The sequence below is a fragment of the Saccopteryx leptura genome, chromosome 1 (assembly GCF_036850995.1).
Source record: "Saccopteryx leptura isolate mSacLep1 chromosome 1, mSacLep1_pri_phased_curated, whole genome shotgun sequence".
Lineage (NCBI taxonomy): Eukaryota > Metazoa > Chordata > Mammalia > Chiroptera > Emballonuridae > Saccopteryx > Saccopteryx leptura.
In genome coordinates this window covers 4,734,255-4,756,455 of record NC_089503.1, presented here as the reverse complement: position 1 = coordinate 4,756,455, position 22,201 = coordinate 4,734,255, and the positions used below count along the sequence as shown (strand labels likewise).

General features: G+C 60.3%; 1 protein-coding gene across 1 annotated transcript; it reads right to left on the bottom strand.

The window, feature by feature from the left end:
- Positions 1 to 10,405: 10,405 nt before the first annotated feature.
- Positions 10,406 to 21,673, bottom strand: LTO1 (LTO1 maturation factor of ABCE1). Its single transcript, XM_066383545.1, has 5 exons — positions 21,477 to 21,673; positions 19,662 to 19,767; positions 18,589 to 18,659; positions 11,959 to 12,076; positions 10,406 to 11,701 (listed from the first exon to the last, which is right to left on the bottom strand). Exons 1-5 carry the CDS (start codon positions 21,524 to 21,526, stop codon positions 11,633 to 11,635), a joined length of 414 nt encoding a protein of 137 aa, XP_066239642.1. The 5' UTR covers positions 21,527 to 21,673; the 3' UTR covers positions 10,406 to 11,632.
- Between the last annotated feature and the right edge of the window lie 528 nt (positions 21,674 to 22,201).

Below are 22,201 nucleotides of genomic sequence, written 5' to 3'. Positions count from 1 at the left end.
GGGCGTCGGGCATCCGCCCGGGGTCCACGCCAGCCGGCCAGGGTAGCCGTAGCCCGTTAGTGGTCGCGGGAAAGCCCCCACCTCCGGTGTCCTGAGTCATGGACGCTTTTCAGAGAGAAGCCACGGTCGTGGCGTCGCCCGCCTGCCGGTGGTTTCCTCGGTCACCTCCGTCTTCTCGTAGCTCCCTGCCTTTAGGAGGCGTGCTGGGTTCTCTCCCGCCGGGCCTGCAGCCTGCTCACGTCCAGGTGAAACCCACCCGGGTGGTTTTGTCATTGTTGCTGTTGTTTCCTTCTCTTGTGTTCTGAAACCGTTCCATTTCAAAGCACTTTCAGTCCAGTAGTTGTAGGAAGGGCTCTTGTTCATGTTGTTGTGTGTGGAGAGAGAGAGAGAAAGAGAGAGAGAGAGAGAGAGAGGGAGGGGGGGCAGTTTCTCGATGGGATGGTTTGGGATGTCACCACGTACGCGTGTGCAGACGGGACGGCAAGGCCAGTGCGTGTCCCCACCACGGTGTTTGCGGGAGGGGGTGTTGGGGGAAGGGGAGGTCCCCGGTCTGGAAGGAGGGGAGGGGAGGGGAGGGGAGGTGTGCTTTCTCATGTTGCCAGGGTGATGCCAGGAGGATGGCATTCCTTTTTCTGTAGAGAAGTTGGAAAGCTTCAAGGGACCCTTTGGCGCCAGCTGGTGTGTGTTTGAACGTAGGGGCCCTTAGAGGTGGACCTAGAGAACGTGTAGTGTAAGGGTTAGGGAAGTTCTTAAACACTAAAATAGATAACTTATAGTTGAGGCTAAAGAAGAAGAAGAAAAAGGACTATTTATTGCAGAGGATGATCGTAATGGCCAGTATGATTTGTAAAGTGATGCAGTGTCCCCTTGGTTGAAACACAGGCACGCACACAGCTTGCCGCCGTTCCCCTGGCGAGTTCGATGCAGTTTAGAATCAAGTTAGGTCCTTAATTTATAGGAGAGGGGGGAAAATACCCGAGGTGGGGGCGGGGGAGGGGGGAGGGGGATGCGAACACATGGATTCGGCCAGCTCGGTGTTTCCCAAAGTGATCCAATCTGAGAGGCGTCGGAGTTACAGGAAGGTTAGGGTACCTGGGATCCAGCTCGGATAGGGCTTGCCCCCCCCCACCGTGTCCACACTAAAGCCCCCCCCCCCTTACAAACGTGAGCAACCAGTAGACCGTTCGCCCATCTTGGCTGCGTACCTTTGTGTCATTAGGAAACAGGGCGGGGTGGAAGGAGAGGTGGTAAGAACGCACCACCGGGTTGAGGCTGGGGGGTGGGGAGGGCGTGGGGGGCGGCCGGCGGACCAGGAGGGACAGGCTGCGGCTCCGTTTCTTATTCGCTGCTACGGATGACTTCCCAGCGCGGTTTGGAACCAGATTTACAATGCTTCTCTGTCTTTTCACATCGTTTTGCTGCTATATTGGAGGGTTCAGTTTTTTTTCGTTGTTGTTGGTTTGTCTTTGTTTTACAGTGTCATATACTGCCATGTTCTAGTTTTAATTTTCTCATAGGAAAAAAAAAAATGTATTACGGATGCCCTTTTTTTTTTTTTTTTTTTGGTAGTTATTATTGGGGGGGGGGGGGTTGTGTGTGTATGTGTGATCAATTTTGACTTAATGTGATTACTGCTCTATTCCAAAAAGGTTCCTCTTCCACGATACCTCATGCTTCTCTAGCCTTGTGTATGTAGACCGGCGGCTGGGCTCTGTCCAGCCCGCGGCCTCCTGCTTCGGCAAACAGACACGCGGACCAAGACCCCCGACGGGCCTGGGGGGGGGCGGCCACCCGGTGTCTCCGAGGACCTGCCCTTGTCGTGTCCTTTCCCTGCGCCCGTCATGCTGGACTCTGTCTGACCTGGCGTTGACCACCCTAGTAGTTTTGATGGCTGTATTCTTTGCGTATAGCTACGAAAGTTGCATTATTATTATTATTATTATTGTTATTATTGTAACATGTATGTCTTCACGTGCCGCTGTGGTGCTGTGCCCCACCGAGGGTTCGGTCACTAGCGTCTGGAATTGTTAGGTTTCGGGAGTGATGGATGGGTCTGTTGTTATGTGCTGATCTTGTTTGTCCTGCCCGGGGGCCGCACGACGCTGACCTGACTGGAAGGGGCTGCAGACCTCGCCAAAGCCGGCCCGCCGTGCACCTGAGCTGCCCGAGCCGCACAAAGGGATCTGCGCCTGAGGCAGCCCGGCCCCGCCCCGCGGGGACCCTGCCTCCGCTTACCTCAACCGTTCTGGCTGCAGCAGCTGCGTCTGAACCAAACCGGGTTCTTGAGGGGCAGTCTGTCCTCGTAGGGGGTGAGCGACGCGTGCTCGGAGACTGGTGGCGGGTCAGGAGCGCAGCGGGGTCTGTCCTGTGACCCGCGCACCCATGGGGGTCTCCGGCGGGCGGGGCCCTGGGTCTGTTTCCGGCTGCACGCTGCAGGTTTTCCGGCACAGACATGTACGTGGCACGTTTCCAGCAGAAGACAAGACATAAACATGTAAAACCTAGAAATAAAATTGGTAAAGCCCCAGTGTGGCTCCGGCCTGTTTTCTGGGGCGGACGGGGAGCCAGAGGTGCCAGGGGCCCTGGGCCGGGGAGTGACAGGCGGGCAGGGTGTGGGGATGCTCCCTCGTGGGGAGCCGTCCTGTGCGCGGTGGGGTGTCCAGCTGCAGCCTCCACCTGCACCCAGCAGAGGACAGGACGTTCCTGGCTGTGACAACCATAAATGTCTCTGCGTTGTCCCGGTGGTCCGGGGCACAAGGCTCTCACAGCGCAGGGATGGGTGCACTCGTGCTCGAGGGGACTCAGGGGAAGCGATCGCCGCCTTGTGGCCCAGGTGAGGTGACTGCCATTGATCAGGTGTCCCCTGTCGGTCCTCCCAGGCTGTTTGCAGACAGGAAATAAACAAGGCCAGCTGCACTGGCCCTCCTCCGGTGCAAATGGCTGTTTGCTTTCTGGTGAGGCACGGTCCTGAGGCCCCAGCCCTGTGGGCGGCACGGCACGCGTCCAGGCCGCGTTCTGGTGGCCGTTCGCATGGGCTGGTCACCCAGCAGGCCTGGTGGACACCAGTGACATCTGCCTCTGGGTTTCAGGTGCACGGCACAGGCCTGTTTCCAAGTCCAGCCAGGGAACGCCCTGGGCAGGTGTCCGCAGGCCTTAGTCCCAGCTCCTCAGAGTTTGGGGGAGGGGGCAGTCCACTGTGTGTCCTTGAAGGATGTCACTTGTCAATGCACCGCGACCTTCATGCCCTGCCCAGGACAGTGTTCCTTCCTCCTCGGGGGCCCCCAGTGAGCACTCAGGAGGTGAGCGTGAGGACCAGGGTTTCTGGGAGCAGGTGCGGTAAGCAGTAAGGAGGGGCTTGGACACCCGCTTGGCAGGAGGTCTGGAGAAGGAGCTGGGAAGGCCAGGTCCGGTCCACCCTGAGGTGGTGGCTCAGCCCCGGGGACGAGCTGGGCGTGTCAGCACGAGGAACGCAGGGGCGTCCGTGGTCTCTCTCTGCAGACCACGTGTGTGTAGTGGGCTGAGACGTCTGTGTTGAGGAGTGTCCTGGGGAATGGGCAACAACCCATGAATGGGGTTCCAGCAAGACGGGAGAGGAGGGAAGGGCAGGAGCACCCCTGCATGGGGCGGGGGGACACTGGTCACACTCAGCGCCGGGGCAGAGTGGAAGGGAGGGGCGCAGCCTGGGACACAGCCCTGTGCAGGCAGAGGCGAGGGAGGGGAGTGTCCTGTGTCCATGATGCCCCGGGCGCTGGTCTCTCGAGCCACCCACAGACCCTTGGGCATCTGCATACCCTTATGCAACAATGAAGGCCCTGAGCCTATGGCCAAAACAAAAACTGGCCTGTTAGGGGGCTTCTGAGACAGAGCCCCATGCTCCCGCCCGGGCCTGCCCAGCGTCCTCCCTGCAGTGCCCGCCACCCTCTGCCAAACCCTCCTGGGGTGGCTCCGTCCAAGGCCTGGGGACCCGACCTGTCTTCCCCTAACCTCCCATCTCACCCCAGCTCCCCCACCCCACCTCTACCTCCCTTCGCCTGACGTCCCTCACCCCAAAGCTCCCACCGGGACTGCAGGGCACGCCCGATGGCCTCCCCCCTGCAGGACACACCCGATGGCCTCCCCCCTGCCCCCTGCAGGCTCACGCCAGACCCCGTGGGCCTCCCCCCCACCTGCCAGGCAGCACTGCCCTGGGGGTGAGCTGTCTGCCCGATTCCAGCCTGGCAAACCCAGTGGGCGCTGAGAAGTGGGTCCCGCAGATCCACTAGGTTGTTTTGTGAGTTACAGACTCCACCTTACAGGGACAGCCTCGCCCGACCCACGCGTGGGCGACAGACTCCACCTTGGGGGGAGTCGGGAGCAGGAGGCTTTGCAGAGGCCCCGTCAGCACCTCCCTGTCCTGGCCAGGGCAGAAAGGCCTCAGGACCCGGCAGGGTGCTAAGGACAGACAGGTCCCTGCTGGGACCACAGAGGGATGGGAGCAGCGGGGGGCCCCCACTCCCCACACTCTTCGAGCCTGTCCCCTCCACCCCCGCCCCCCAGAGCGTCCTGGAAGCCGGGCTGCCTGTCCGCGTACCTTCGGTGGGGCACGGTGGTCACACCACCAGGCCAGTCCCAGTTGGTGGGCGCAGAGGGCAGCCTGTGCAGGGCGGTGTGTGTGGGGGGGCCTCCCGCATGCTGGGCGGCCTGAGAGCACACAGGCCTCTGTCATCCCAGGAATGTCTTTGATCAGGGCTTTACGCGGAGGGGAAGCAAGCCGGGGCCTCTAATCCGTTCCCACAGCCCCAGCACTGGCCCCCGCCCTGAGCCACACCAGGGCCCTGCAGACAATAGCCAGGGGACGGCGGGCGGGCAGCGTGGGGCTGTGACCTGAGGCCCACATCCGGGGGCACTGTCCCCGCCACTCACCAGGAGGACGGGCCGAGGACGCGGCAGCCCTGTTGGCCGCGGCCAGCCTTGGGCCTACCCAAGACGGCGGCGCCCAGTGATCCCCTCAGCTGGCAGCCTGCACAGCCGGGGTGAGCCTGTCCACCAGGCTCCGGGGAGCACAGTGGTCTGGCCTGCAGATCCCCACATCCTGGGCCCCGGGCCGTGCCTTCGCGGGAGGGTGACGTTCACTGAGCACGGGCTGGGTACCAGGCGTGTGTCAAACATACAGTTCCTCCCTCACTCTTGGCACAACCCTCCCAGGGACGGTGGCTGGCAGCGGGCGCGCAGGCCCTCCGGGGCACTCCCACTGACCTGGTTCTCCCCACCGTCCGGGTCCAAGGCTGGAGGTCCTTCCCCACGAGGGCCTGGAGGGCCTTGCTGGCCGGGCAGTCTCCATCCCACTTCCTCCGCTGAGCGAAAGCACCACGGACAATGGCAAACGCGTGAGCATGGCTGTGCCCCCCGAGCCCTACCCGGCTAACAGGCAGCAGGCTGGGCACGGGCTGAGGGTGGTGGCTCTGCAGCCGCTGCTGGAGGGGAGGTGCCTGAGCCAGGGCCACGGAGCCGGGAGCTGCGGCTGGGTCTGCCTCGGGGGTCTGCCTCGGGGGTCTGCAGCCCCGGCGGTCGGCTTGGCTGCCTTGCAGAGAAGGGCACGGCCTCCAGAAGGGGGCCTGCAGAAAATGCACGAAGCCGTCGGTGACACTTTACCCAGTGGCCAAGGCACACTGAGTCCTGGCTGGCCAGGAGGCCCAGGAGCGAGGCCAGGTCCGCCCATGGCCCAGGCTTCATTCACGTCAGCGGCCCCTGGGGAGAGCCAGCAGGGACCCCGGAAGGCGGCCGAGCCCAGGGAGCCCTGTTGGGGATGCGCCTGCGTGTCTGGGCAGGCGGGGTCTGGGCTGCAGGTGGCCAGGGCCCTCACTGTGCAGACTGGCCAGCTACCGCCCAGACAGACGGAGAAAGAGGCCTGTCTCGGTGTCCTGGGGCTGCCGTAGCCAAGGGCCGCAAACGGGCGGCTGGGGTGAAGGAGCTTCCCGGCCAGCTCTCCAGGCTGGAAGCCCGACCCCGGGGGGTCAGCAGGGCTGCACACGCTCTCCAGCCCCTGGTGGCTGCTGGCGCGCCCGCGGCCCTCGGCCTGCGGCTGCCTCACTCAGGTCCCCAGGGCCGTTCCTCCTCTGTGTGCTGGTCTTCACGCGGCCTTCTCCCCTCTTCCTGTTTGCTCCTCAGGGACAGACATGCCGTGTGGGACGAAGGGCCCACCCACTCGACACTCAGGTCATGCGTGAACTCCTGCAAAGACCCTCTTTCCAAACAAGGTCACACTGACAGGTCTCCGGGGCTGGAATGTCAGCCCGTCTTTTGAGGAGGGACACAGTTCAACCCACAGCAGTTGTGTATGGGCTTCCACCGCTAGGGAGCGGGTTTAATGAGCACCTGCTATTTCGGGGGCCCTAGCAGGTGTTTAAACAATCCGTGCTGATCGGTGCAGACAGCCCTCACTAAGGCTGCGGACCAGCGAACACCATTGCTGGTCCACCACGGTGTCCCCCACACAGGACTGCCAGCCTGGTGGCCAGGGCCCGGCTGACCTGGTGAAGGGCACCAGGGAGACAGGTCCAACCTGCGGTGCCTATGGGGGCCCTGGGGACAGAGCGGGGGCGGGGGGGGGGGTCTCCATGCCTGGCGAGTTTCATCAGCCACAAAGAAAGAGGTATAGAAAAGCTCACAAGCGAGGAGCAACCTCCCTTCCTAGGAAGTTAACCTTTGCAAAGCCCCGGCTGAGCCACTCAGTCATGTTGGCTGGGACAAGCCACAGCGGTCGGGGCCTGGTCCCTCAAGGGCAGGGCCTCTCGTGTCCTGTGATAACTGAACGCAGTACCCACTTGACTCTGACCGATCGCACTAGCTCAGGGACTCGTCTCTCTGGTCGTAGAGCAGTTCCTCACTTCCTTCATTAACGGTCTGAATGGCTGATGTCTTTGCCTGTTAATCACAGTGTTTGATATCTCTAAATTACACTGTCCTCAGGTAGGATCGTCAAGGCCACATGAACACTCACAAAGCCAGTAGTACGAAGGTCGCCTCCTCCAGGAAGCCACCCTGCTCTCCTTCCCATTCCCTAATTTCCCTGACAGAGCTGGACACCCCTACCCCAGCTCTGGATGCCCCAGTGTCCTGTGCGTTCCTCAGTGAGCCCCGCTTGCAAGGTCTGGGTCAGCTGGTGGCTCTGTCCCTGCTAATCCTACAGCAGCCTTTCCCATAAACCCACCGTCTTTGCCTCAGTCCACTTAGACGCGGCACCGGTGACAGAGACAGGACCCAGACGACCAGGAAAGCGAGGCTCCCTCAAGCCCCGCTGTGCGTGTTCGGGCCCGAGGGCAGCCACTTGCTGCGGCCACTGGGACTGACCACCGGGACGTCACTCCACTCAACTGGGCGCCATGCCTCCCTCCCTCCATCCGGACACTGGACAGTTCAGTGGCATGAGGACGGAGGGAAGGGTTGGCCGCCTGCAGCCCCTCAGTGACTCTGGGCCCTTCCTCAAACCTCTTCACTCTCTCTCCCCGCACTGGGCGAGGAAAACAGAGGGGTGGATACGAGGTCAATGAAAAGCAACACGCGGCCTTCTTCCGGGACGGCGGCGCGGCCCGCAGTGGGGGCAGGGCCTCGGAGCGCGCCGTTCCAGAGGGCTGTTGGTCTGCCCGCTCCCAGTTACTAACATTCTAGACTGAAATAAAATGGAGCAACTTCAACTTGTAAGTGGGATGGCTTTCTTCCCTCCCAAGTCCTAAGGGAACAGCCCGTCGGGGCGGGCGGCCGGGCGTGGCGGCTGCGATGGGCTCAACTGTGTCCCCCAAACTCCTGTGTTGGGAGCCCTGACCCCCGGCACCTCAGGATGTGACTGCAGTTGGAGACGGGGTGAGGTGCAGCCTGAAGAGATAATCGAGGTACAAAGAGGTCACGTGGGAGAGGCTGTAATCCTCTAGGGCGGGTGCCCTTAAAGAGATCAGACAGGCACATGCAGAGGGACGGCCGTGTGGGGACACGGGGAGGGTGGCTGTCTGCCTGCCTGGGACAGAGGCCCCCGGAGGAACCAGCCCGGCTGACATCCGGAGCTCGGGCCCCGGCCTCCGGGACAGGGCCCACTGCTGCGGTGCCCGCGCTGGCTGCCCGGGCTCACGAGTGACGTGGCACAGAATACACCAGGGGCTCCGCCAGCAAGGAGGAGGCAGGGAAAGGCCCTAGGAAAACCGTGAACCCACTGGAAAGGGACGGAATCCAACCCAAAGAGCTCCCGAACTCAAGGCCCAACTGGACAGAGGTTCCTCTCCCAGGGAAGTGGGTGCACAGAACGGGGTCTGATGGGACAGGGGGCGAGGGCAAGCAGGAGGCCCCGGCCCACAAACAAGGGGAACCGGACCCGAGTGGCCCTGAATGACTAGGACATCACCGGCTCGCCACGCGAAGTCACACACCAGGCGCTCGATGATGTCCTCAGGGCCAAGTTCTCCTTCGCTCGCTGCTCTGCCACACGGGGGGGGGGGGGGGGGGGGGGGCACATCTGTAGCTGGGTTGCAAGTTGCCTTAGTAATTGCAGGTGTCACATTCCCAAGGGACAAATTCCAAAAGAGATACCATCTCTCCCGGGAGCAATGATCCCTTTTCCGGAAGCCCCCAGGAACGAGCCCCCCACCGCAGTCTCCTCAGCCAGCAGGGGAGGCAGGCTCACTCCTGACCTGCGGCCGGCACCCTGGGGCGGAGTGGAAGGGACCTCACTCCTGACCTGCGGCAGGCACCCTGGGGCGGAGTGGAGGGCACGCTCACTCCTGACCTGCGGCCGGCACCCTGGGGCAGGGTGGAAGGGACCTCACTCCTGACCTGCGGGCACCCTGGGGCGGAGTGGAAGGGACCTCACTCCTGACCTGCGGCCGGCACCCTGGGGCGGAGTGGAAGGGACCTCACCCCTGACCTGCGGCCGGCACCCTGGGGCGGGTGGAAGGGACCTCACTCCTGACCTGCGGCCGGCACCCTGGGGCGGAGTGGAAGGGACCTCACCCCTGACCTGCGGCCGGCACCCTGGGGCGGAGTGGAGGGGACCTCACCCCTGACCTGCGGGCACCCTGGGGCAGAGTGGAGGGGACCTCACTCCTGACCTGCGGGCACCCTGGGGCAGAGTGGAGGGGACCTCACCCCTGACCTGCGGGCACCCTGGGGCAGAGTGGAGGGGACCTCACCCCTGACCTGCGGGCACCCTGGGGCGGAGTGGAGGGGACCTCACTCCTGACCTGCGGGCACCCTGGGGCGGAGTGGAGGGGACCTCACTCCTGACCTGCGGGCACCCTGGGGCGGAGTGGAGGGGACCTCACCCCTGACCTGTGGCCGGCACCCTGGGGCAGGGTGGAGGGGACCTCACTCCTGACCTGCGGCCGGCACCCTGGGGCAGGGTGGAGGGGACCTCACCCCTGACCTGCGGCCGGCACCCTGGGGCAGGGTGGAGGGGACCTCACTCCTGACCTGCGGCCGGCACCCTGGGGCGGGGTGGAGGGGACCTCACCCCTGACCTGCGGGCACCCTGGGGCGGGGTGGAGGGGACCTCACTCCTGACCTGCGGCCGGCACCCTGGGGCAGGGTGGAAGGGACCTCACTCCTGACCTGCGGCCGGCACCCTGGGGCGGAGTGGAAGGGACCTCACCCCTGACCTGCGGCGGGCACCCTGGGGCGGGGTGGAGGGGACCTCACTCCTGACCTGCGGCCGGCACCCTGGGGCGGGGTGGAAGGGACCTCACTCCTGACCTGCGGCCGGCACCCTGGGGCGGAGTGGAAGGGACCTCACTCCTGACCTGCGGCCGGCACCCTGGGGCGGAGTGGAGGGGACCTCACCCCTGACCTGCGGCCGGCACCCTGGGGCGGGGTGGAAGGGACCTCACTCCTGACCTGCGGCCGGCACCCTGGGGCGGAGTGGAAGAGACCGGCGAGGGGGGCTCTGCTTGTACCAGAATCGAGGTCTGTCTGGGGCGACCAAGGGTTCCTGCGGACTGGTCTAGTTCTCCAAGAAGGAACCAGGTGGGCACAAGTTGAGTCCAGTGTCTGGAGACCCTGAAGGTCAGTGCGGCAGCCCAGCCCCGTGCGCCAGGGAACGGCAGAGGAAGTGGCTGCCCACACTCATACCACACCTGGCACAGGGACATCTGTGGTAGGAGGGGCTATAGTAACTGCTGACGGGCGGCTAGGCCAGGTGGGCAGGACCCGATCCTGCCTGCCCATCAGGGGTGGGCACGGGTCTTTCTCAGTAACGTCCCTGCTCGTGCGGATGACCCATGGGCAGAAGGCTGCATGCTGTATGCCTTGCTCTGCACTCAGATCCCTCGCATCAGCAGGGAGGCATGAGCTGGATGTCGCATTACGAATGGTCCCAGACGGCCTTTTGCTTTAAAACATGCTATTTATTTATTTTTTCTCCAATTACAAAAATAACACATTATAAAAGCAGATAGGAGAAGACACAAAAACCCACCAGAGGAGACGGTAGAAGCCGGACTCCGCCGCCCAGAGAGCCCCGGTGAGGCCTGTGCTCCAGGGCCCGGCGGGAGAAGGCGGCGCCCAGGGCAGGCGCCCAGACTGCGTGCAGGTGAGGACGCACACCTTGTGCGGCAGGATGAGGGCCGAGCCCCGGCCTTCGGCACTGCACGCGCTCTCAGCACCGGCGGCCGATAGAGTGCGGGAAGAGAAGGCCCCTCGGGCCCCAGGTCTCCGTGACTATGGCATGCCGCACGGGTCACAGGCCCAGGAGGACGGTTCAGCGAGACATTTGGAATGACTGTGAAAACTGGAGTGGCCCAAGTCACCTCCTTATCCACTCACTCCCCACTTTCAGAGACGCTCCCAACAGGAGTGGAGGCGACGGCAGGCCAGTGGCCTGGAGCCCTGAGGGGACGTGTGAAACCCGAGCTCAGGGAGGACTGGCCCGGGGACAGCCTGCTCCACTGCCCGGTGCCGGGCCTGTGCGTACGGTGCCCTCGGAGCGGGGCAGACGCAAAGGAGCCCCTCGGAAAGGGCGAGGGCCGTGTCCGCGGTGTCAGGGTGGAGCCGTGGTGGCCCACCGCTCAGTCTTCAGTTTAACATCCCTCCTCAGCCGTTTCCAATGCGGCGAAGCCCTGGCCCCCTGGGCCGGGGAGCACACCCCAGCTCCCGCTCAGCCAGGCACCCCGGTCTCAGCTCCGTCACCTGTACACTGGGCACACGCGCCTGACCGGCTGTGGACGGGGTCAGACAGCACAGGGCGCACGGCCCCAGCTCAGGCCTCCATACACACCCCGCGCTCACCACTACCTCCCGTCCCTCCCGCTGTCTGTGAAGCCATCCTCTGAGTGCCGAGTCCACGCTCGAGGGACCCTACCCAGAGCCAGCCCCGCCCGGCTGGACAGGACCCACGGGGCCAGGGACTCCAGGCCAGCGTGAGAGCCCGGTAGGGCTGTGCCAGGGCCGCGCGCAGCTGCAGAGGGAACGGGTGCCACAAAGCCCGGGCCTGTGCGGGGCCGTGGGGCACTGGGCGATGCGGGCAGGCTCGGGGAAGGAGGCTCTTTCACTGGGACCTGGGACCCTCCCTCTAGGACAATGAATGCCCCGGTCATTGTTTTCCTTTAATCAGTTTTAAACACTTAACATACGGACATCTGCTCCTTCATGTCTCGTCTCTGTTCATCTGTCATCCTCAAAATGAAAGTCCAGAACCTTCCGCATTAATTTTAAAGTCTGGCTGAACGTTTAGTAATGAACAAAGCTAAAAAACACAAAAGAAAAAAGATTTTTTTTTTTACAGCCTTGTGCATTTGACTCACAGACTAGAGCACAGCTACCTCCAGCTGCAGCTCCTGTCTGCGCCCGACCCTCAGCTGGCCGAGCGCCTGCTCTCTGCACTGCCCCGGTCGTGGTGGCTGACCGCTCGCGTGGCCTGTGCAGCCCCACGCCACTGGCCAGTGAGCCCCAGGGCCTGCGCCGCCCCGGCCCCCGCCCCAAAGAAACACGCAGCGGACCAACCTGTTTGAATTTTCCTCTAATTCTGTCTAAGTCTTCGTGAAGTTGGGCATAAGTAGGGTCATCATAAGGGAACTTCTGAATCATCCCAATCAATGATTCTAAGACCTTCATCTTTTTGCTGAAAAGTACAGAAATAAGACTCAGTCCTTTGCACACAACAGGCTCGGCTTACGTAACAACTACAGCAATCTCTTGCTTAAAAGCAACGGACGTGCTAATGGGTTGAGTTCAGAGGCTGGATGATTCATTTTTTTTATTACACTAAATAATATTTATTTACCTAGCAACGTGCTCTCCCACACCCGCGCCTCCACCGCAAGTCGGAACGAAGCGGACAGAGGTGCTTCCATCCCAGCTGCGGGGCTGGGGGGCTGAGGCAACCCCCACAAGCACGCTGACTGCTGCTTCCCCAGGTCAGACTCAGGAGCAGACAAACCCAGACGGGACAGGGTGCCGGGCACGATCGAGCCCGCTCTAGACCTGACCTGGGGGTTGTCCAGGACGCAGACCCTCTGCTCCCGGAGTCCAGCGGCAGGTGAGCCAGTCCGGCTCCTCCCTGCAGAGGGCAGAGACCGGGGCTCTGGTGTGTGCGTCCAGCTCCCTGCCCCAGGAAGACAAAGAGCTCTGCGGGGCGGCCACGTGGTTCTACAGGAAGAGCCGCCCTAACACTGGTGCCCCAAGGGGCTCGGTTAGTTCACCTCTCTGCCTCGCATCCTCATCTGTAAAATGGGAGCAACAGTGACCTCACAGGCTTCAAGACCAGGTGATCTGCGGGAAGCGGGCACCTGGTACAGAGCAGGTGCTCAATACACGTAGGCTCCCAGCTTCCGACGGTCCTGGGGCCCAGGCTCTCACCTGGACGGGCGGGGGGTGGACAGTCACATAGGAGCACACCGGGTAATGTGCTACAAGGGACCCAGATGGGCACCCTCCCCTGCACCACGTTTGATCATCTGAGTGTTAGTATTTGATTAATGGCAATTTCAGGGACTCATCCTTAAAGGTGAATCAATAGCGAGTCAAAGCAGCCGAGACTCCCTGAGAACCTGCTGTGGCCGCTGGCTTTGACACGAGTGGGTGGGCCTGCCACGGCAAATCGCTGTACCAGATCTATGGCGGCTACCTTTCTGCGAAAGTGCAGAATGGTGAGAGGTCAGAGCAAGCGAATTAAAGCAATAAAGCCCTCGGTTTCCAGGGAGATCTCAGGCAGAGGCCAACATGCAGAAAATGGCTGTCTTCTAACGTGATACACAGAACACCACCTGTTTCCAACTTTGCAAGTAGCGACTCTTCCTTCCCCGGTCAGTGGATCCACTCCAGACACACCCAGCAAAGCCAGTGCACGTCAGGAGGGCGTGAGCCGCTCAGGGCCGGGGGATGGACCCGAGGCTTCACCTGGCTGCTCCCAGGGGCAGAGCAGCTCGGAGCCTGCCGAACCACTGTGGCTGCCGGGAGTAAGGGCCACCCTCCTGTCTGAGACACTGCTGTCTGCGGTCCCTCTCCGCAGACAGCCCGGCTGCGCTGAGTGATGATGCAGATGGCAGGTGTTTCTCTCCTAACAGCCTTACTCAGGACACAAAGCAGCAGAAGATCCTCTATCAGCTTTTGACCATTTTTTCAAAACTGTACTGAGCCATAAAAGCCAAAATCTGCAAGCCAGTGCTCTAAGGAAGCGGCTTGTGGGTCCCCAAAGGGACCCTCGGGTGTGCTGGCGGGCTGCGGGCTCCCATCTGCCTGTGCCAGACTGCAGTTCCTGCGCTCTGGCAGACAGACTGGGCGCAGGGAGCCCTGCTCTGGGGCAAGGGCTGGAGCCCCCAAGTGTGGGACCCCAGGGGAGCACGCCTCCACGAGCCAGCAAGCCTGGCCCTGGGGAGCCTCATGGAGAAGTCCAGGAGTGCGTCTCCCCTCGTCTGTCCGTGGACCGGAGAGCAGGGCCAGGCAGAGCTCTGACCGCCACCCAGGGGTGCCACAGGCTGAGCCAGGCAGAGCTCTGACCGCCACCCAGGGGTGCCACAGGCTGCCCGCCGCTACTCCAACTGGATCACCGCCATCCTGAGCTCCTGCTGGGTCCTCAGAGGAAAACTCCACCCAAGGATGCAAGAACCTGGTCAGTTCCCAGCTGCCCATGCAAACGGAGCGGCCCAGTGACCCGGACCAGCCGGAGAGCAGGCCACCTCGGAGCCACGCACGCAGCCACAAGTGTCCTTGTTTTTCCTTCTGTGCATCAGGGTGGCCCGAGCCCTAGAAACTCAAAATACTTCAAATAAGACGAGTCACGTAGACGAGGACGCCACCTCCCGGGTGGGCACGGCCACCAGGCATCAGAAGGATGCGGGGCATCCTGGGTTTCGGTTCCACGAGCAGCAGGATGGCCAGGCCACAGCTGCCTCTTACTTAGGGGTCATTTCCAGCTTCAGAATGTAGACAAGTGCGACAGGGTCAGGGGGCTTTGGGGGGTGTGAGGCAGGACAGGAAGACGTTAGGAGAACTCCCTGGCGAGTGGAATAAGGGAAGCTAAGACAAGACAGTTAAACAAGGCCGAGCAATTAACAGCCCACTAATCTTTATTATATGCGGCTTAAGTGTCTGTTTGTCGCCGATAGCTTATTGGTTGCTTGCGTAACTGTACTAGCCAATGGGGTGAAGTTGCCACGGCATTCAAATAGTCCCGCCTTCTGGCATGCCACCTCACAAATTGAGGTTAAAGATTGGAGCAATTATTATGCTGTTAAGAAATCTTAACACCAGAAGGGGTCTTTGCAATGGTACAAGACTAGAGGTTCTCCAACTGAAAAATAATGTCATAATAGCTAAGTCTTTGACTGGCTCCTCTAAAGGTGAAATACATGTCATTCCAAGAATTGATTTGGCTCCATCTCAAACAGGGTTGCCGTTTCAATTGAGACGTAGACAATTTCCTGTAAAACTTGCCTTTGCTATGACCATCAATAAGTCTCAGGGCCAAATGCTTAAGCGTGTTGGCATTTTTTTACCTGAGCCTGCATTTGGACACGGTCAACTTTATGTTGCCTGTTCAAGAGTTCGTGAAAGAACGGATGTAAAATTAAAAATAATTGATGGTCCTCTGCAAGGCGAGCTTAAAAATGATGGAAAGATCTACACAAGAAAGGTTATGTACAAAGAGATCTTTGACATGTGAATTAACATTTTATTATTTAAATCACCTTTATTTATTGAGCTAGTGGTGGCTCTTAAGAAATGTACCGCCAGTAGTTTCCTTCATTGCACTCTACTTTAAGCAATTAAGCAAGTAGAAGGAGGAAACCCCGTGGGGCAGTAAGCAAAGGGGCGTCCTCGCCGCCTGCCCTGGGTAACTCAGTTTGAATTAGCAGACACCTTTGCACAAATCATTCGAATTACAATTTATAATATCTACAACAGCGGTCATTTTGTATGACCGCTGGGCTTTCTAATAAATCAGAAGACCCTAGCTTCCCTAACCAGGGCACTTGGAAGGAGGTGGCTTACACCTCTCCTCCCCAGCCAGAGTGAGTAACTTAAATCACCCTGGTCAGGGAGAGAGAGGACAGAGACCCAGCTGGTGCCCTCAGTGCCAGCCAAACCCCAGCACGGATGAAGTCAGGGAAATAACAAAAACCAGACTAGAGCCAGAAAGACTCAAGATACAAGTAAAGCAGCAAAGTGACCAGAGAATGGTCCCAAACGCCCCTAGACACTTCTTTTCATGCATCAGCATCTTGGAGAGCTACGAAATAGCCCATAGAGGCCCTCCCCCGAGACCTCCCCAACCCACCCCACCTTTAGAAAACAGATAAAAAACTTTAAGACAAAGAACCCAGTGTGCGCCCGCGAGCCCTCTTTCCTCGGGCGTGTACTTCTGCGCCTTCTCCTAAGCTCCGAGGGTCCTGAGACTTGCAGCCAGGGAGCGGTGGGCAGCAGCGGTCGTCCTGGGCGAGCCCCGTCTCTGAGGACTCTGAGGACCCTCCTTCTGCCGCTGTAACTTGTTTCCTGAGTCCACACAGCTCAGCCTGGCTCACTCCCATTACGGTGACTTCCCTTCCTGGGCCCAGGCAGCCCGGACTGGGCTCACTCCCGTTACTGTGACTTCCCTTCCTGGGCCCAGGCAGCCCGGACTGGGCTCGCTCCCGTTACTGTGACTTCCCTTCCTGGGCCCAGGCAGCCCGGACTGGGCTCGCTCCCGTTACTGTGACTTCCCTTCCTGGGCCCAGGCAGCCCGGACTGGGCTCGCTCCCGATACTGTGACTTCCCTTCCTGGGCCCAGGCAGCCCGGACTGGGCTCGCTCCCGTTACTGTGACTTCCCTTCCTGGGCCCAGGCAGCCCAGACTGGGCTCGCTCCCGTTACTGTGACTTCCCTTCCTGGGCCCAGGCAGCCCGGACTGGGCTCGCTCCCGTTACTGTGACTTCCCTTCCTGGGCCCAGGCAGCCCGGACTGGGCTCGCTCCCGTTACTGTGACTTCCCTTCCTGGGCCCAGGCAGCCCGGACTGGGCTCGCTCCCGTTACTGTGACTTCCCTTCCTGGGCCCAGGCAGCCCGGACTGGGCTCGCTCCCGTTACTGTGACTTCCCTTCCTGGGCCCAGGCAGCCCGGACTGGGCTCGCTCCCGTTACTGTGACTTCCCTTCCTGGGCCCAGGCAGCCCGGACTGGGCTCGCTCCCGATACTGTGACTTCCCTTCCTGGGCCCAGGCAGCCCGGACTGGGCTCGCTCCCGTTACTGTGACTTCCCTTCCTGGGCCCAGGCAGCCCGGACTGGGCTCGCTCCCGTTACTGTGACTTCCCTTCCTGGGCCCAGGCAGCCCGGACTGGGCTCGCTCCCGTTACTGTGACTTCCCTTCCTAGGCCCAGGCAGCCCGGACTGGGCTCGCTCCCGTTACTGTGACTTCCCTTCCTAGGCCCAGGCAGCCCGGACTGGGTTCGCTCCCGTTACGGTGACTTCCCTTCCTGAGCCCAGGCAGCCCAGACTGGGCTCGCTCCCGTTACGGTGACTTCCCTTCCTGGGCCCAGGCAGCCCAGACTGGGCTCCCTCCCGTTACTGTGACTTCCCTTCCTGGGCCCAGGCAGCCCAGACTGGGCTCGCTCCCGTTACTGTGACTTCCCTTCCTGGGCCCAGGCAGCCCGGACTGGGCTCGCTCCCGTTACTGTGACTTCCCTTCCTGGGCCCAGGCAGCCCAGACTGGGCTCACTCCCGTTACTGTGACTTCCCTTCCTGGGCCCAGGCAGCCCAGACTGGGCTCACTCCCGTTACTGTGACTTCCCTTCCTGGGCCCAGGCAGCCCGGACTGGGCTCACTACCGTTACTGTGACTTCCCTTCCTGGGCCCAGGCAGCCCGGACTGGGCTCGCTCCCGTTACTGTGACTTCCCTTCCTGGGCCCAGGCAGCCCGGACTGGGCTCGCTCCCAATACTGTGACTTCCCTTCCTGGGCCCAGGCAGCCCAGACTGGGCTCGCTCCTCTGGCTGGGACCTTGCCTCTTCTGTCGTAAGCCCTTCCTTTGTTTCACTGTCCCCAGCTTTAATAAACATCCTCTCAAAATCACCTGGACCCGTGTCATGGAATCTTTCCTGCACAAAGCCAAGAACCCACACGTCCATCTAGACCAGGCTGGGGCAGACCGTCCATCCTGACCCTTTCTGGTGACAGGTACACACAGTGAGAAGTTTTAAATCCTACAATAGCCAACAGGTACTCAGTGCTTGCAAGGACGAGAGACGTGCTAAACACATTACATGTGTTATCTCATTAACAGTCCCAGTTGGCTACATTAAAGAGAAATGGAGACGATGACCATTTCCGAGCCCTAGTCACAGCGAGACAATCGGACTCAGCTGCTCAGATATTTAGGGTACAGACGAAGGAGCAGATATAATTGATTTCAACATTATTTTATGGGCAGGGTACCCAAAGGCCACCTGCTGCTCTAACACTGCCGGCGCAAAGCTAGGGGAGCGTGAGAACCCCTGAGAAGTAATAACAACCAGAGTTCGTCCACCACTGAAAGTGTGCCCAGGACTTGGTGTATTTATGGCGCTCCCCATCACCCACAGGGCATGCACTCACAGACCCCCAGGGGGTGCCTGAAACCGCAGACAGACCGAACCCTGCATACACGGTTTCTTCACATGTACAGACACGCCCCTCTCCCGAAAAGGAAGCACTTCCGGCTTCTCTGTGGCATATCCAAACGGCCAGCATCACCTCTCCTGTGCTTTGGAGACGTCATTAAGTAAAATAAAGGTGACTTGAACACAAGCCCCGTGATACCAGGACAGTCGAACTAATCACCGAAACGGCTGCCATGTGACTCACAGGCATGGACTGTCTACAGCGTGGGTCAGCAGGACACAGCAATGACCCATGTCCCGGGTGGAACGGAGCAGGACAGCGTGAGATTTCATCACACGACTACTCACGACGGTGCACAATTTAAGATACGAATTGCTTATTTCTGGAGTTTGCCATTTAATATTTTCAAACTAGTTGACTGAAACCGCAGCGGGAAGAAACCACCGTACTATTTCCCGTTAATCTCATGACAATGTCCCAGTTCGGCCCGCTTATTTTCTCCACTTTACAGAAGAGGAACCAGCACTCCTGGTCACACACTGAAAAGAGAAGTCTCAAACCTTACCTGTCCTTCTCGGTCGCACAGCTGTGCAGCAGACATCTCCAAGCAGAAGCAAAACCTTGGTAGCACCCGATCTGTGAATTCACAAAACACGTCAAGCGGAATAAGGAAGGCACTCGCTACTGCTGATCTCATTACCAAGCTCTCTAAACAAGGGGCGGGGAGCGGTGCTCCCATTGCCGATCCAGAGGTTTGTGCTGGGCATCGAGCAATGGAAGTTAAGAGGTCAAGTCCTCGGTGGGGCAGCCAGCCTTCAAGCTGGGTCCCACAGATGCCCCTCCCCACCCTGACCGCACCAGGGCGGCCAGCCTCGCCAGCAGAACACACAGGAAGAGGCATCATGTGAGTCTGAGGCTGGACATCATGATGTCGCCTCTGCCTTGTGTCTTGGGTCACTCACTGAAGTGCCGTGCGGACGCTGCAGCAGCCCCACGGACAGGCCCACAGGCAAGAACAGCTGTATGAGCCATCGTACAAGCGGCTCTTCCGGCCCCAGTTGAGCCCTGGTTGCCCCGACGCTGTGGTCAGGAGGGCCTGAGCCATAACCACCCGGGGGCAGCTGCTCCGGGACTCCTGATCGTCAGAAGGGGCTGAAAGTCACCATGTGCCGACTTAAGCCCACATGTTTTGTGGTGACTCGTTCTGCAGCAGCAGATGTCCACACAGTCATGACAGCCTCGACTTTGCACGGAGTAGGGCCAGCTGTCCGTAAGTGGGGGCCAATGTGGGACAGAGGGTAGAAGAGGAGGAAAACTGTGGAATTTCGGCCTCAGTGAAAATGGAGTGTTTTCACAAGACACAGAATACCCATTCTTTGGGCGAGGTAAAGACACGGGGCCGCACCGTGGCAGGCTGGCGCAACCACGGTGACAAAGGGCTGGCCTTCCCACAACCCCGCGCACAACGCACTCTCTGCGACACCAGTATGCGCTGTCCGTTCTGCGCTGACGCCGTTTCTCCATGAACGCTCTGCCTCCTCCACGGCCTGGCGTTCTGGCTCCACCACACGGATCATGGAAGGAAGTGATCAGCTGTACCCGGAAAGGACTCAGGCGGAAACGGGTGCTCCCACTCACCTCGGACCCGATTTTAGCTCCCTGCAAAGTGCCGTACTGTCTTCCTTCCATCATCCCCAGGCTACTGCCTTCTTCGTAGCCTTCCCGATATCCTTCCCCGTGGAACCTGTGGCGGAGAAGACGTGCGCTTGGCCCCACAGACAGGAGAAAAAGCTTTTCTCTCCCGTATTACCCAGACCCAACGCAGAACAGTAGAAAAAGTACAGGATTTTAAGTCGGAAAACTTGGGTTCCAATCCTGGCTGCACCCCTTCCTGAGTCTGTCCTCTGGCCAGTACTGTAACTCCTGACGACCAAGTTGCCTCTTCTGCCAGGAGGTGCGTGGGCTCATTAGTGATTCCCAAGCTGGGCGGCATGCCAGACACCCGCAGGGAATCTTCAAAGGTACAAATGCCTCAACCCAATACTCAGTAGGTCTGCCGTACCAACCTAGCAATCTTAACTTTTTGAAACCTCCTGGGTGGCTTTAGGGCAGGGGTCTCAAACTCGTGGCCCGCCGAACAATTTTGTGCGGCCCGCAGACTAATCCACGAAGTTCAAAATATTTTGGATAAAATTAAGTAAGCCTAGGGGCCTACTTGTATTTTTCATTTCTCTAGCATCCCAGCTAGATATTAGCTTAGTTAACAGCAGTTGTGATGCGAACTACAGTTTCTGGTCGTTTTGTGACACTGAGTGAACTGCATGTATGATTGTGCTTGTTGTACTGATTTTTTTTTGTTTTCAACTGCAGTGAGAAAAGTGTTGCGTAACAGTTGCCTTTTGTAGACCTAGTGCGGCCCGCCGAACGGCTGTGATCTTGCTCTGCGGCTCACATGCTGAGTTGAGTTTAAGACCCCTGCTTTAGGGTGAGGCCAAAGGCCTGGGAGCGTGTAAGATACATGACTCAAGCTGTTTGCTCCAAAAAAACCCAAAAAACAACAACAAAAAAAAAAACCTCTGCAATACGTACAGGGCAGAGAACACTGCCATCAGACCACCACGAAATGTACAGTGACCGTGGGTGCCAGGCGTATGATAGGGGCTCTGACTTTGCGGGCTCAACGGGAGAACATGGCTCCATCTTAACCTGCCGTCACCAAAGAGGAGAGGCGTTTGCTGGATGGAGCCCCCTAACAAGGCAGAGTACACGGTGTCGGTGCCCGTCTATCGGTGGTGTGACCCTAGACAGTGACCCTGCCTCCTCTGTAAAGCAGGGTGACTCACAGGGTCAACTGAAATGGATAACACTCAAGTCAGTGTCTCATTCACAATAAGCTCTAAATAAGTCAGCGACTGGCTGGCATCTATTGCTGCCTCACAGGGGCACAAAGACTCTCAACAGCTCTCCCCCTCCCCCCGTCACAGCCCCAGGCGTTCCCCGGGGGCTCTTGGAGGGACAGGGACGACGTCTGACACATTTATCAGCATGTCCATGAATGCTGCCGTATGTCCTACCACGAAGGGACAAGGAAAAGGGGCAGTGCCCAGATGGCAAAGATCTGTCCCAGCCGAGGACGGGGCGTCCCTGGAGGAAGGCAGTCATCAGACCGAGCAGATGCTTGGGGCCGCCGCAGACCGGGACGGGGACCGGGGACGAGGAGGCGGGGACGGGGACCGGGAGGCGGGTCCAGAGGAGCAGCTGGGCACGTGGCGCCCGCCCCAGAGGCCGGGGAGTGAAGATGGGTCGATAGCCTTCTCCGCCCCACACGTGTCCTCTGCTTTCAGAGGAAACGGAGCGCTCCTGCAAGGCCCACGCCCGCGGGACACAAGACTCGAGCGGCCACCGCCGCCCAGCAGCTGGGAGCAGACCTGACTTGGGGGGGGAGGGACTCACCTGTCATCCGCCATCACGATGCTGTCGAACAAGTCCTGATTCTCGGCCATGGTGGCAGCCCCGCCCGCCCCTGCCCTCGGGCTGCGCCACCGGGTGCTGCCGTCACCAACCCGCGTGGCTCAGGCACAGACTCACCGCCTCCGAGGAGGCGAAACTCACTTCCGGGAACGGCTGCGCGGGGCAGGCCGGGTAAGGACGGCACGCGGGAGGGTCCAGCCGGCGCCAGCGCGGAGCCAGGACGCGTGCGCGGGGGAGGTGCTGGGCGGGGACAGAGTCCCGCCCCCGGCTCCCGCAGCCACGCCCCCCCGAAGGTCCCAGCTGGGAGCGTCCACCTGGCCTCCGGGTGGGGGTGTGGCCCGCGTTTTTGGTTTTTACAAGACCGAGCAGATGGAACCGAGTTGCCTAAAGCAGCTCGGAAAGAACCAGAGAAGTTGGGAAAGCGAGGCTCGGGACCAGGCGGCTCTGCTTGGGGGGGATTTGAGGGTGAAAAGTTCCAGGAAGGGCCATTCCCCGGGTGCCGACAGGACCCAGCCCCACGCACTCAGTGACCCCGACCCACAGCCGGGCATACAGTCCAGCAAGACGCTGGACTTCAGACTCCAGGCTGAAATGCCATCAAGTCCACGTTAACAGTAACCCAGGGTCTGAGGGCCTTGGTTCAAGAAACGCAGGCTGACCTGATGCCAGGAAGGTAATCCATGTTGGCGTCCACTCTTGAAATTTCA